We start from the raw sequence: 13,800 nt of genomic DNA on the forward strand, positions 1-13,800 counted from the left end.
ATCTATATACATTTACCATTATTATGTATGTATCATGTTATTTGCTTGTTATGGAGATCACCAGCAATCATCAACAGCATCTGTTTGAAAAGACCAAAAGACACAAATAAGTTACTTCAAAATATAATTCTCAAAAGCAGTAAAACATTTGTTCTAAACTAAGAGGTAAACATGCAAACGTAGTTTATATCGTGATTATTTCCGTCATGGGTTAGACTACTAGCTGAACTGAACTATGAGAAGACGAAACAGATTCTTCCTCCCTCTCTCGTTGACTGTGTTCTCTTTAGAAATGTGTTCTGTATTACAACAGACACACTTTTATTAAAAAACGCCACTGCAACACAGACTGATAAATCCACCTACTTTCTAGGCTCCAGCTTCTTATTTCTTCACTTTTCAGTGAATAACAATATAAATATTTAACTTAATATCAAAGTTGAATAAGAACACAGAGCCTTGGTTGCAGTTCCTTAATAATGTGCATTTAAGTTATTCATTATTTCATCAAAAAGTTGTGAAAAGCCACTTTAAGAAGCCTGTTACTACAATGAAAGAACAATGAAACATAAACATTTTAAATACAATTACACTTACATAAAGCATCTTATTCAGCAATAGCTGGATAAAAGTGAGCATAAAGTAAATCAGTAAATCAATAGTCAGAATAAATTACAGTAGAATAAAACAAATGTTAGTTAAGTATATTCTATTAAATACATGTTAATGTGAATCTTCACACCACATAAATATAAAATAGCTGTTTAAATAGATAGCTCACAAAGTAGAAATAACGTTATCATCCCTCACGAGGCATGTTCGCCAGGGTTACAATATTACAGGAATATAACGGTGACTATCTGGTTTAATATACAGTAATACAGGGGAATTAAACGTGTAATAAATTTTGAATAAATTTTGAATAAACTGTTATTCAGAATAAACTTGTACCTGTCCTGCTTTCAGTGTTCAGCTTCATGTGGCGACGGCGTCCAGCAACGGGAGGTGTTCTGCCAGGTTGGAGACCGACGGAGCTCGCTGGAGACCGGCTGCTCCCAGCGCTCGAGACCGGCGTCCAGCCAAAGCTGCCGTGTCGCTGACTGTCCCTCCCGGTACCGGTGGAAAGAAGGAGACTGGCAGACGGTAAGCTGAGGAAGCTCAGAGCAGTTAACAGTGTGCCGAGACAAGTCTGTCTGAACCGGGCGAGGGATGAGTTTGCTCTCTCTGTCATTTCTGGTCAAGTGAGTTGATGCCTCAGTCGGAGGCATTGCTGTCAGGAGGCCAGAGGGGAGGAGAGGAGGCGAGGTGGTGCATGCCCCTGATGAAAATCAGATGATCAGGCATTTTCTTTTCTTTCTTTTTTTTTTTCCTAACTAAGCCGAAGCCTTGTTGGAAAAAATGGATAATTCTGGTCCTAATGCTGATTCAATAACTGGCTCTTTGGAAGCAGTAAATGTAAAGTAATGCGCACCTGTGAGGAATGACTGCTAATTATCTAAACATTAACGAGCCTACTCAACATGTTGCTACTTAAAAGCCAGATTAAAGGCCCTGAAAAACCATTTTCTCAGTCAGCTTCTTTTTATGAGGGATGTGGTCCAACATGAGCACACACTATTTTATACCAAAGTTGGACCTGTTTTAGTTATTTTTCATAGTGATTTAGAGATGGTTCTGTATTATTTGATAATTTATGTATGTTCCTACACCAATCAGGATATGTTTCCAGTCAAATGTCAGTCAAATACGATCAAAGGATACACAAGAAGTCCTAATGGAGCAGATTAGCTTTTAGTCTTTTATTTTAAGCTCTTACTGACATTACCTTAGGTTTGATTGTTTGCCTTCTTAGTCAAGGATATTTAATGTTACTGAGAAATTAACAAGGAACCACATTTTTGAGGACTTAAAATTGTTGTTTATGTATATGAGGAGTAAAAAGGATCATAATTTGAGAGTGCTTAAAGTGAAAGAGTCTCGTTGCTTAATACAAGGTTGCAGTCATACCTAGGCTATATTTAGTGGATGCATTCCTGCAGAATAATATTCAGCAATTTTCTGTAGGCCAGAGGCTACAGATCCTCGTTGAGAGTCGGGATTATTAGAACAGGCAGCTGCAGCAGGAGTTTGTTCTTGACTGTGTTCGAGTGATGTTGAATCTGGGTCACTGATCAGCATGAAATGTCTTTTCTGAAAGAAGACTCTAATTAGACTGGAGAAGTGTTTGGAGCTCCCTGCCTGGGTGTCCGAATTAACAGCTGGAGGTAATTACAGCAGTTCACCTGGCAGGAATTAACATGCCTATGGGTTTGATGCACTTACAACCTACCAGTTACCAGTATTTTTACCTATAGCTTCGTCTACTATCAGTACAAAAACATACTGAAACTTGAGTTGTCGTTACGCAGTGTAAGTTCATTCCTCTACTGTACAGCAGCACAGCACAGCTAATAACAGCAGTTCCAGGTATTTCAGTTGTTTGACAGTGTTCAGTGCATAAAGAGTGATGAAGACCAGCTGGAATCAGCTGTAGTCGTAACAAACCGAGTGTTTCTGACACAAGTGAAAGCCTCACTAAGGCCCTCCTGAAATGCTTAGAGCATGTATTATACTAGAGACCTGAATGTTGTAATAGTTGAGTTACTTCATGGACCTGGATATACGTAGTAGACATTGTTGTCATTGCTTTGTCTTAGGGCACCATTTTCATAGCAATAAGATTTAAAAATAAAACATAAAACAGGTGGATTCAGTGACCCAGGAGCCTGGCAAAGTCCTGAATCCTTACTCTAAACCTTTTAAAGGCATAGTTCAACTTTTTTGAAAATATGTTCATTCACACTTGTATCCACAGTTAGCTCAGAAGATCAATATCACTCTCATACTTGTTAATATAAAGCTTCGTCCTGGAGGCAGTTAGTTTATCTTAGCATAAAGGCTGGAACCAGGGAGGAAACAGCTAGCGTACCAGCACCTCTAAAGTTCAATAATTATGTGTGTGTTGTTGCTTGTTTATTTACAAATACAAATATGAAAACAAACAGCTGTGGTTTTGCAGGTCACATGCTGTAACAATCTTTTGCTGTGGTGCAGTCACAGCCTAGCTGTTGCCCCCTGCTTCCCATCTTTATGCTAAGCTAAGTTAAAATAACTGTCTCTAATCTTCCTACCTAAAAGGCAGACATGTAATGTTACTATCCATTTAAATAAAAACCTGGTTTGCTTTAAAGAACACTGGAGCTCACTGATAAAACAATAGAACAACATTTTCATGGTGTTTCTTTGCCTCTTTTTTAATTTCTCATGTAGAAATGTGCAGTGGCAAGGTGACACCAGAGAAACTCTCTAAATGGGTTAACTACTTTCCAACCTGTCCATTCTCGGTTTAAAACAGATCTGACATGGGTGATTCTCATTTTTTAATGAGAATTATTTTGTCCTTATGGATAAATTCTGCTCTTTTCAGTGAGAGAGATATTAGTCTAGGGCCCAGGTTGTTGGACCCCTTCCCCAAGGAGCTCTGTGTAACAAATGTATTTTTGGTCTAGCCTTTTATCAATAAAACAACAAGATGGTGGGTGTCTGGCACTAGGAGAATAGCTCATTAATTAATTAAAAGTAATCTTATTAGTGATATTTTTGTCTTCTGGGGGACTTGATGCTGAGATTTAAGGCAGTTGCTCTCTGATGGTGAATTTCCGCTCTGACCTTTCAGCAGACACACTGCCATTGTTTAATCCCTTGTCAGGACTTGGCCATGTCCTCAGCTCAGGACGAAGGTCCTACTTTAACAAGACGACACAAATCTCAGATGCTGTTCCAATGCACTGATACTTTTTATGAATGATTATGAAGAATCCCTGGTTTGCTTGAACTGAAACATCTTTGTTGCACATGCAGCTACATATGTACATAAATAATTGGGTCCACTTTAATCAAAAGAACCATGTTTCTCTTGATACCACTCTATGATTTAGCATCTTTGTAAATCACCAGTCTCTGTCTTGTCTCCACTACAGTGTAGTAAGTCATGTGGATCGGGCCACAGACGACGAGCCTTACAGTGTGTGGACCACAATCAGCAGGAGGTCCATGAGATGTACTGTGTGAATCAGATCAGACCTCCAGACATAGAGAGCTGCAACACCCACACCTGTGAATTCATCTGGATCACAGGGGAATGGACTGAGGTGAGAGCCAAAGCAGCCGTGTGCTTGTCTACCTGGCGCAGTTCCTCTAAAGGCTTTGAGATCTTTATTGTAAAACGTCAGTTTGCATTGAAAAGACAACACTTTATTCTTCAAAAGAACGATTGATGCAAATCACCATCTTTGAATCCAGTGAGGCGGAAATGACAGAAATCACCCATGTTTCCTGTGAATACCTTTCATGCCAGTGATTTATTCTGTCCTCCAGTGCTCAGCCAGCTGTGGCCAGGGCTACCGCCAGCGTCTGATCTCTTGCAGCGAGGTGCATGTGGAGAATGACAACTATGAGTACGGCCATCAGTCTTTGTCTAACTGCCCCGGCACCCCTCCTGAGAGCTACATGCCTTGTAATCTGGACCCGTGCCCGGTGCCACAGGAGTGGAGGGTTGGAATCTGGGGACCGGTGAGTGAGTCTGTGTTTCTAAATGTTGTCCAGTCATTTATCAGAATTTCATCAAGATGGGACATGTATGTTTGTAGTCTCAGTTTCCTAAAATAAACTGTGTAAACTTCCTAAAAAAAGAAAACCCTTTGAGTTGTGATTTATCAAAAACTGATTGTAGTCTTAATAAATGCAAACTTCACTAATGTTCTCCAGTTTTTGAGACTAACTAAAAGATTAAAAAATTTTTTCATCATTAACCAAATTTACATTGGTAAAATATAGTAAACTAGTGAACAGTATTATTGCTTAAATGAATACATCAATCTCTAATGAGGCACAACTTTAATTTATTAACACACAGCTTCTTTACACGAGGTTTCATGGTTTTGTGTAAATGAAGCCTGACATTAAAATCACTGTATGTTTGGTTTAAACCTGCTTCAAAACCAAATGATTCTTGAAATGACAAAAAAGTACATGGATGTAGAATTTCTTGAAATGGCCACTTTGAAGAGGAAAAGTGCTGACAGACTGTCATCCACAAGTTTTATTTTCACACTGTCACGGTTCTCCTCCTCCCCTCCAGTGTTCAGCGAGCTGTGATGACGGAGTAATGGAGAGGTCGGTGCAGTGTGTGTCAGCAGATGGCCAAGAAACCAGTAGGTGTTCTCTCGACGCCAAGCCAGAAGCCAGAGAAGTCTGCAGAAATCCAAGCTGTGAGTACGAATGAGAAAACCGCTGCTCTGTAACACAAGTCAAGGCTACCAGGGTTACACGCAGGCCAACTGAATGCATCTCAAATTCCAGCATTAGATATTGCTCGACTTGATCCAGTCATCTCTGAGATTCGGCCTTTAGTGAAATATTTATGATCCTAGGCAAACATCAAAGATTTACTGCCCAGTGTATTTACTTCCCTACGGTAGGATGGGACATCAAAGAGTGAGTGGCTTTTCGTTTTCTTTGATTCGACGCAGCGATTTGCCACACTTGACTTAACTGCTGAAATTTGTGTGTGCATGTGTGTGTGTGTGTGTGTGTGTGTGTGTGTGTGTGTGTGTGTACAGTCTGAGTGCCTCTTCTGTGTTAAATCTTTTCTTAACACACTAGTGTACTTATTTCTACTTTTTTTGTATCTTCAAGGCCATTTGCCTTCCAGCTGTCAGGAGGTCCAGAGCACGAATGGCCCCCTCTCAGACAGCGAACACATCCTCAATATTCAGGGAAAAGCACTCACGGTAAGATTATATGATCTTTTATATGATCTTCTTACCTCACAAAGCACAGTTTATGAAGCCATAAGAGATTTCATCGATCAGTGGAGAGGGACAATTGAAAAGATCTTCACGTCTTCTCTCTTGACACTTGAAATGACTTAGATACACAGAGTGTTTTGCTGCGGTGTTTGTGTGACTGTGTGTGTCTGCGATACAGTACAAAGTGCTTAAAATTCATCTCTACTCGACCGTGTCGAGGCAGACTATTGGCACTGTGGCTTGGTGTACAAGGTTGCAAACAGATGTAGCACATCTCATAAAGCACAGTCAGTGGAAATTCTTTGACTGCTGTTAAAACGACTTTGACGAACTGGCCAGCTCAGGTCATTTTTAGGGATTTATGCACCAACATCTGTGTTTTCTGGGGCTTGTAATTGCCATCATAACATCTTTCCTCACCTCCTCATCACCATTATTGCTCCTCCTCTCCTAATGTACCTTCCTCTCTACTTTTGCCATTTTTTCTAACCTCTATCCATTTCCGTCACCTGCGCTTCCCCACTCCTCCTTCGTCTGTTCTCTCACCTCTACTTCCCCTGTTACTCATCCTCTGCCCTTTACTCCTCAGGTCTACTGTGCAGGAATGCAAACAGAGAGTCCAAAGGAGTACATCACCTTGATGATGGGAGAAGGGGAGAATTTTTCTGAGATCTTTGGCTTCAGGTAAACAGCTTACAGGATAACAATGAGAACAGCCTGTTTGATCGCAAAAATCCAAGTGACTCTTGGCAGCGACTGTTGTCTGTAAATGAAGAAATTCCATGGAAGTGCAAAGTTGAGCTAAGGTATCCTGTATGTGTGTATGTGTGTGTTTCCCAGGCTAAATGACCCCACCCAGTGCCCAGCCAATGGCTCCAGAAAAGAAGACTGTGACTGTCGGAGAGACTACACTACTGCTGGCATCACCACCTTCTCCAAAGTCCGTCTGGACATCAGCAAGATGAACATCATCAGTAAGTGGCCATGCATACACATGCAGACAGCAGATGACACACACATGCAATAGTATCCTGTGCCAATGTTAACTTTACATTACTCTCCAATAAGAACTTCCTTTGCCATTTAATTATGTCCGTGCTCATGAGGGTTAATGGGATCAAGATGTCTTCAAGGTTTATTTAAGCAGCACACAATTACAAGGCTTGAGGGGATTAGGTGAAACTGCTCTAAGTAGATGGAATTATACTGATATTACCATTAGAATGACCCTAAAACTAAGGCCAGATTTAGTGGAGGTTAACTGACATAGGACTTGGTCATTTCGGCAGATATAAGCTATCCCTTGTGCAAGTTCCTCCTTGGTTTTATAGCAACAAATCTCAAGATGCAAATTTTCAAGACTGGTTGCCGTGTCATACTTGATGAGTTTGTTGCTTTATCTTATTAGCTACAGACTGGGAGTTTGCTTTCACTCGTGAAGGCAAAAGCGTTCCATTCGCCACAGCTGGAGACTGCTACAGCGCCGCCAATTGTCCACAGGTGAGAACGACAACAGCTGTTCATTTTATGACAATAACCTTTTTCATAGCAGACTGCTGACTTGTCATAGCAGGAAAGGGACAAGTGTAACTGATAACATTAATGTTGCCTCAGTTCAGTGTCCTAGTAAGACATGTCACTGAGCGGAGATGCACAATGCCAGGCCCTTGGAACAGATGTACTTCCTGTTTTACCAGCCATCCCTTTAGAGCCAGTTAATGTCTCTAGTTTGAATATGTGCCATGTCAGTTTCCCAAAATACCACACTTTGCTTCCTCTTTACTTTCATTGATAAAAAAGAATAATTATTGAAACATCTAGCACCTAGGCCAGTCCCGTGTATTCTTTGACATGTATGGTCTATGTGCTACTCACACAGCTAATTCCACCAAGCTAATAGTTAAACGAAACTGACAGTGCAATCACAAACGACTCAACATTATTCTCAGTATTTCAAATATATTTACTGTGTTTGTATTCTTGATAAACACTCTTAAAGAGCATCCTCATTAATAAATGTTGTTATTTGCAATTAATAATTTTGTGTTAATCTCTAACTGCCTGTAAATCATTTTGCTCTTACTGTGCTTTGAAAACCCATTGAAGGAAATATTTTAAATGACTTTATTCCCACCTTCAGATCCTTTAATGCTTCATGTCCTTCTCTCTGCCAGTGAATCAGACACTTACACTCTTTATCAAAGCACTGACTTCATTGACTGTCATTTCTGATACATCTTTAAATACATTTCTCTGTGATTACTTATTCATATTGCTTCTCTCTGTCTCTCTCCCTCTTCTCTCAGGGCCGGTTCAGGATCAACCTCTCAGGAACAGGTCTCAAGGTGGCTGAGGACACCTCGTGGATCTCTCAGGGCAACTATGCAGTGGCTGATGTACGAAAATCACAGGTACTAGCAGCTCATGACATATACATCCGGGGGAAAACACTCAAAAAAGTAACAGCAAACTTTGGCTCTGTGGTCTTACAAATATTGATTTCGAAAACATGAAAGAATGATTACTTCATCACTAATCTATGAAGTTGTTTGGCAAGGTACTGGGCACCTAGATAGTTAACTAATTCAAAGTGATATTGAGATTAATGGTAATGCAACTCTTTTCTATAGTGCTCTTCTGTTATACCCGTTTGTCTCTTTTTGCTGCTGCTTCATCTTCTCAATTCTGTCCTGTTACTCTTATATTCATCCCTCCTTCCACTCTTTCTCCTCTCTGCATGTCCTCTTGGCTCCAGAGCTCCGATTGGGCACAGTCCCAAGTGGGTTCTGTATTCCCAGCTCCACTTCTCCTCATAAACTTGCTGAGAAAGGACCTTTATTGGGCAGCTGCTCTCTCAAGTGCCCCCTCCCTTTACCCACTCTCTGCTTTTGAAATGGAGATCAAGCTTGAGAGTGCTTTTTGGCAAGGCGAAAACAGGAGGCAGAGAAGATGCCAAAAAGTGTTCACAGTCTGATATCCATAGCCAGGCGGCCCATTCTGGGCACTCCAGGCAGTTTAAATGAAGCCAGGTTGTGACAGTGGGATGGGGAGAGCACTCCAGAGGAAATCAGACAAACCACTCACTGCACACTGTGGCTTTCATGTCGTGGGATAGTGCTTTTGGTGCGCTCGTCTGATGCAATTTCCTTTTTGTTTCTAGATGTTTGAATGAAGCTGTCCATTATGCTGCATGCAAATTGTGCCAGTTAAGTGCTAGTGATTAATTAGCTTGTATTTCTCTGCTTGTTGCTGAGAGCGACGATAACCTGCCTGGTGGTCCTCGGTCTTTGTGTGCCTTTTTAAAAAGGAAAAGCTAAGTCCAGTGGTGCCAAAACCTCCCTGACGCAGATACCTTTCAAAGTACACGAGTACTTGAAGTGGTATAACCCAGTGCTGTGATGCTTGTCGATGCTTTTTTTCTTTACGGATCCTTTAAACTGACGAGTTTCACACTGACAGTTCAGATTAGTCACAGGAGAAAAAAATGCTTCAAAAAAGGTTTCTTCATCAGAAAACAATAACAAAATAACAAAAAAATCAAGTACAGCTGTGATCCTGACAAAATATACTCTCACATGCAAAATCTTTATAACTATTACAACCAATGTTCATAGTGGCCAAAACTGCACAATTGTATGTAACTCTTGTAATTCCTCTTGTGTCCACAGGATGGTAGCAGAGTGTCAGGAATATGCGGGGGCTACTGTGGTAAATGTACTCCGTCCTCTGGCTCCAGTCTGTCTGTAACACTGGAATAGACCTGATACCATCCAACAGGTTGGTGATCCATTCTAAATATACGATAAAGAATACTTCACTTTCAGTTAAAAAAAAGGCACAATCTGTTCAAATAACGACAAGGGTTTAGCCCCAACACCGCAATTCAAAACATGTGACTGGAACCTGCTGTAACTAATGAAGCCTTTTTCAGACGTAAACAAAACCTAACAACTAAATGTTAGTATTTGCTTTTAATGTTTTTAAATGCACATAAAGGATATTTTTCACCAGTACTGTTTGTAAAGATGGGAATAAATCAGGCTTTTATTTTCATTCTACAAAGAATGCAGATTTTACATCAGTCGAACACTTTATTATACATAGACATGTAAATACATTTTTGGTAAATTATGAAACTGTTGTGGGACAAATTAAGTTTAGGTGATGGATGGGAAACACAGTGGTGAATTCACCAGATAGTAATGATAAACACCTCTCTGCAGAGCCTCATTTATGTTTGTATTGTAAAGTTCCTCTTGACTTATCCAAACATCTGAAGCACATTTTCAGCACACTCTGCTTGCGAGTAACAGGCAGAGTGTACGCACTTTGTGCACTCGCCAATGTAGGCGCATAATGGGTTAGCATCTTGATAATGTGCCCTTCAATAACATTGAAATACTGCGCCATTGAGTTCAGACCAGGTTTTTGTTGGTCATTCGTGGAATCACTTTCCACTGCCTCAAGATAGCGAAGCACCAACATGGCGCCTGACCACACCTCATTTTAAGAGCAACATGCTCATGGGTGCTCAGATGAGCACCATGAGCCCTAGAGGGGAAAATGTCAACTGTGTTGGTCTGAAACTGACAAAACTGGGTGTTACCTAGCTGGGTGTAAGATATGGTTAAAAATCTTTCCCAAAGACAGCAGTCAACTGAATATCAGGTATTATATCCTATCATATTATTACTGACCAGGTTTTAAATATTGACTGACCTAGTGTTGTCTTTTTTCAGATTTCCAATCATCTCGGCAGCCTTCTCCAGGTGCTCATCGTGTCCACTCATCCCTCCTCTTTGGTGCTGCAGCCAAACAGCTCAAATCCATCCTTCACATGACCTCTTTTACTCCCGTGTGTGTATAATGTAAATTAAGCTGGTGTAAGTACTGTACATATCAGGGTAAAAATGTCTTATTTATTGTACTCTCCATTTATTTTTGTATTATAATGTAATTTAACTGTTTTGTTGTCAATAGCGAACACCGCACAGTTGCCATTTATCAGATTTTTTTTTTTTTTGCCAGAAAGTGCCTTCCATTTTGGATATTTGCCATTTATTCTGTTGTTACACCACAGTGCGTGTGTTACAGCCGTATGTTCCTTCTTGAAACCGGTTCCGTAAATTGTGTTTAATCCAGCAGTGTTATAGCTTTGATGGCCGGCAGTCTTATTGTTCATATGCAGTGAGGTGTCTCCAATCAGTGGGTCCTTTTTTTTATTTTTAATCATCACTTCAGGCAAGACTTCTGTACTACTTCCTGTACTACACTGTGTTCTATTAAGCAGCTCTTTTAAAATACTTTTTTGCATTCAGTGAAGTGCTATTTTTTATTACTTTGAATGTATAATTAGTCATACGATACCAATCCAGAGATCCTTGCAGTCACAAGTGGGCTTTCATAAGCTCTGGGCAACTGTTGCTGTTAATTCATCCAGCCTTTCAATCCAGCTGTGGAATTCAGCTCCTACAGTGACCAGTGCCACGTGAACACTTCTAATGTCAGTTTACTTCTGAGGTGATGTATTTGTAGCCGATCACAGTGAAAAACCCAATGTGTTTTATGCAGGCTGCTCCATCTGCATCTCTCCAGCTGCTAACTGCAGCTGCAGATCCTCGTCCAGCTGGATGGGAGAGGAGAGAGTGCAGGCTTGTGAACCGTCGTACATGCTCATTAACTGCGGTGTACTAGGGTCAGCTGCCACAAAAACACACACTGCAGGAAAAAGCCAGGTGTTGCCTCCATGGCAACCACACCTGCATTGGTATATACCCATATTGATACTGTAATTTGAAGTACTTTCATTTAAGTTAGTAGAAATTATAAGGTGAAATAGTTTTGGCACTCTGAACAGTATTTTCGGTAAAATTTGATGCACATATCAGCATCGTATCAGTCTAAATATGTTTATGCCAAGACTGGGTTGTGGGTTTGGAATTTACAGCCCAGATTTAAGGAGGAAGTTTACCCATACACAAAATTACTGAGGCACAACAAACAAATACACACACACACACACACACACACACACACACACACACACACACACACACACACGCGCACACACACACACACACATCACTGGCTCACAGGGAGAAGGTTGTAGGTTACAGGAACCGGAGAGATTATGCTGCCAGACATCTGAGAGACCCAAATTCCTCTGTATATCTCTCAGGTAGTGTGCAGTGACCAGGGAGAGCCATTAGCCTTTTAGCTTTTACCGAGCAGACAGGTTATCTTATCTGGACCAACTTGAAAGAATTCGGAAAACAGAGACTTCACCTCAGGCCAGTAAAATTCCAGCAGATACTCTGGAGATATAATGCACTGGTCCGGCCCTGGAGACACCTCTCAAGCTGCTGAGCTCAGAGCCCCCGCAGCGTGGTTTCTGTCCAGATGCTGCCCGTAACCCCTGCCTCTTGTACCTCACGTTCTTCTCTTCATCGTTGTTTTTAAGAGTCTGTCCAAACTGTACATAATAATATTCTTGTTCTTTGTGACAATATCAGGGTACTTTTTATTTTGTGTAAATGTATGATTTTGCATCTCTTTAACCACTGTTACGCAGTTTTGTGAGTTGTTTTTTATCTTGTTTTTTTTTTTAAAGAAACGTGAAGAATGGAGAAATACTAGATGCAAGACAAAATTATTCTTTACATTTGTTAAGCCTTTAGGAGCACAGTCAGTATTTAGGGTACATACTATATGTACAACTGATTAAGAACCCATGTTTGCTTTTATAAGCTGTTTTGTATGGTGCTATTTCAGCGCTTTATGTGATGATGTGCAGACTTCAGCCAAAGGGAAAATCACACAGTTTTAATCTGCAACTAAACAAGTATGAAAAGATTTCTAAAAGCATGGGGAAGAAAACATTTTGTGTCTTACTGATGGACACAAATGAAAAATGCACTTCACTCATTGTGAATGTCAGAATATAGTTCAGTCCACAGTGTTCTCAGGTGTCACACAGCAAGTGAAGGGATTATTATGATATTTAAGTGTATTGATCTTATTTTACATATTTGCCACATGTTAATCAGGTAACTGACCATGTATTATTGAAGTTTATCTTTGTGAAGTGTCTTTACATATGCTTTATTTTATATGCAATATTTATTTAACATAGGCTTTGACCATAAAAGACTATGAATTTCCATGCAGTATTGCCATAAAATGAACCGTCTGGTGACACATTTCCTGTTTTGTGAATACATTTATTTATATCTATGTCAAATCTGCAGAAATTGTATAAGCAGATTTTGGTGCTGCCATATGAAATGCATGATGTATGTATGAGATCTGATAAGAATCTGATAATAAAATACCTGACACATGCCATGCTCACCTGTCTGCTTATCACACTAACATATAATTTTAACCCCATTTTATCCTTGATTTACGGTATCAACTGTAATACCAGCTGTAAAAACATGATAGTCTGGTTAATGTTCAAACCATAAAATCATCGCTTCATATTGCCTCCACTTAAAGGACCAGTGTGTAGGATTTAGTGGCATCAGGTGGAGAGGTTTTAGATCATGACCAACTGAAAACGCTTTCCTTTCCAAGTGTGTAAGAGGAACCTATGGTGGCCTTCAGTTTACATAAAAATGCAAAAGGCCCTCTCTAGAGCTGTGTGAGTGTTTGGTTTGTCCGCTCTCACTACTACTGTAGAAAACATGGCGATGCGACATGTTGGGCTCTGTAGAAGATATGAAGGGCTCATTCTAAGCTAAAGCCAACAATTCTGAGTTTCAGGTGATTACACACTAATAAAAACATAATTAGGACTATTGTATTCTGTATTCCTGTATTTCTGCCAATACATCCCCCTAAATCCTACACACTGGCCCTTTAATTATAACAACACATCTTCCACTATCATAACAGTCTGCCTTGTGACCTGACAGATGTGTTTTATGGAACTAATATAGTCTCTGTCTGT

General features: G+C 40.2%; 1 protein-coding gene across 1 annotated transcript in view; it reads left to right on the forward strand.

The window, feature by feature from the left end:
• Positions 1 to 13,177, forward strand: part of LOC130178648 (A disintegrin and metalloproteinase with thrombospondin motifs 9-like) — a 44,135-nt gene extending 30,958 nt beyond the window's left edge. Inside the window, exons 30-40 of the mRNA XM_056391059.1 lie at positions 967 to 1,143; positions 4,020 to 4,190; positions 4,417 to 4,611; positions 5,180 to 5,309; positions 5,737 to 5,831; positions 6,439 to 6,533; positions 6,690 to 6,823; positions 7,258 to 7,349; positions 8,156 to 8,260; positions 9,518 to 9,626; positions 10,589 to 13,177. Coding sequence (XP_056247034.1) covers positions 967 to 1,143; positions 4,020 to 4,190; positions 4,417 to 4,611; positions 5,180 to 5,309; positions 5,737 to 5,831; positions 6,439 to 6,533; positions 6,690 to 6,823; positions 7,258 to 7,349; positions 8,156 to 8,260; positions 9,518 to 9,607 — 1,284 coding nt within the window. The 3' untranslated portion in view covers positions 9,608 to 9,626; positions 10,589 to 13,177. The remainder of the gene's footprint in view (positions 1 to 966; positions 1,144 to 4,019; positions 4,191 to 4,416; positions 4,612 to 5,179; positions 5,310 to 5,736; positions 5,832 to 6,438; positions 6,534 to 6,689; positions 6,824 to 7,257; positions 7,350 to 8,155; positions 8,261 to 9,517; positions 9,627 to 10,588) is intronic.
• Positions 13,178 to 13,800: the final 623 nt, after the last annotated feature.

This window comes from Seriola aureovittata, chromosome 2 (assembly GCF_021018895.1).
Source record: "Seriola aureovittata isolate HTS-2021-v1 ecotype China chromosome 2, ASM2101889v1, whole genome shotgun sequence".
In the NCBI taxonomy this organism is placed as follows: Eukaryota; Metazoa; Chordata; class Actinopteri; order Carangiformes; family Carangidae; genus Seriola; species Seriola aureovittata.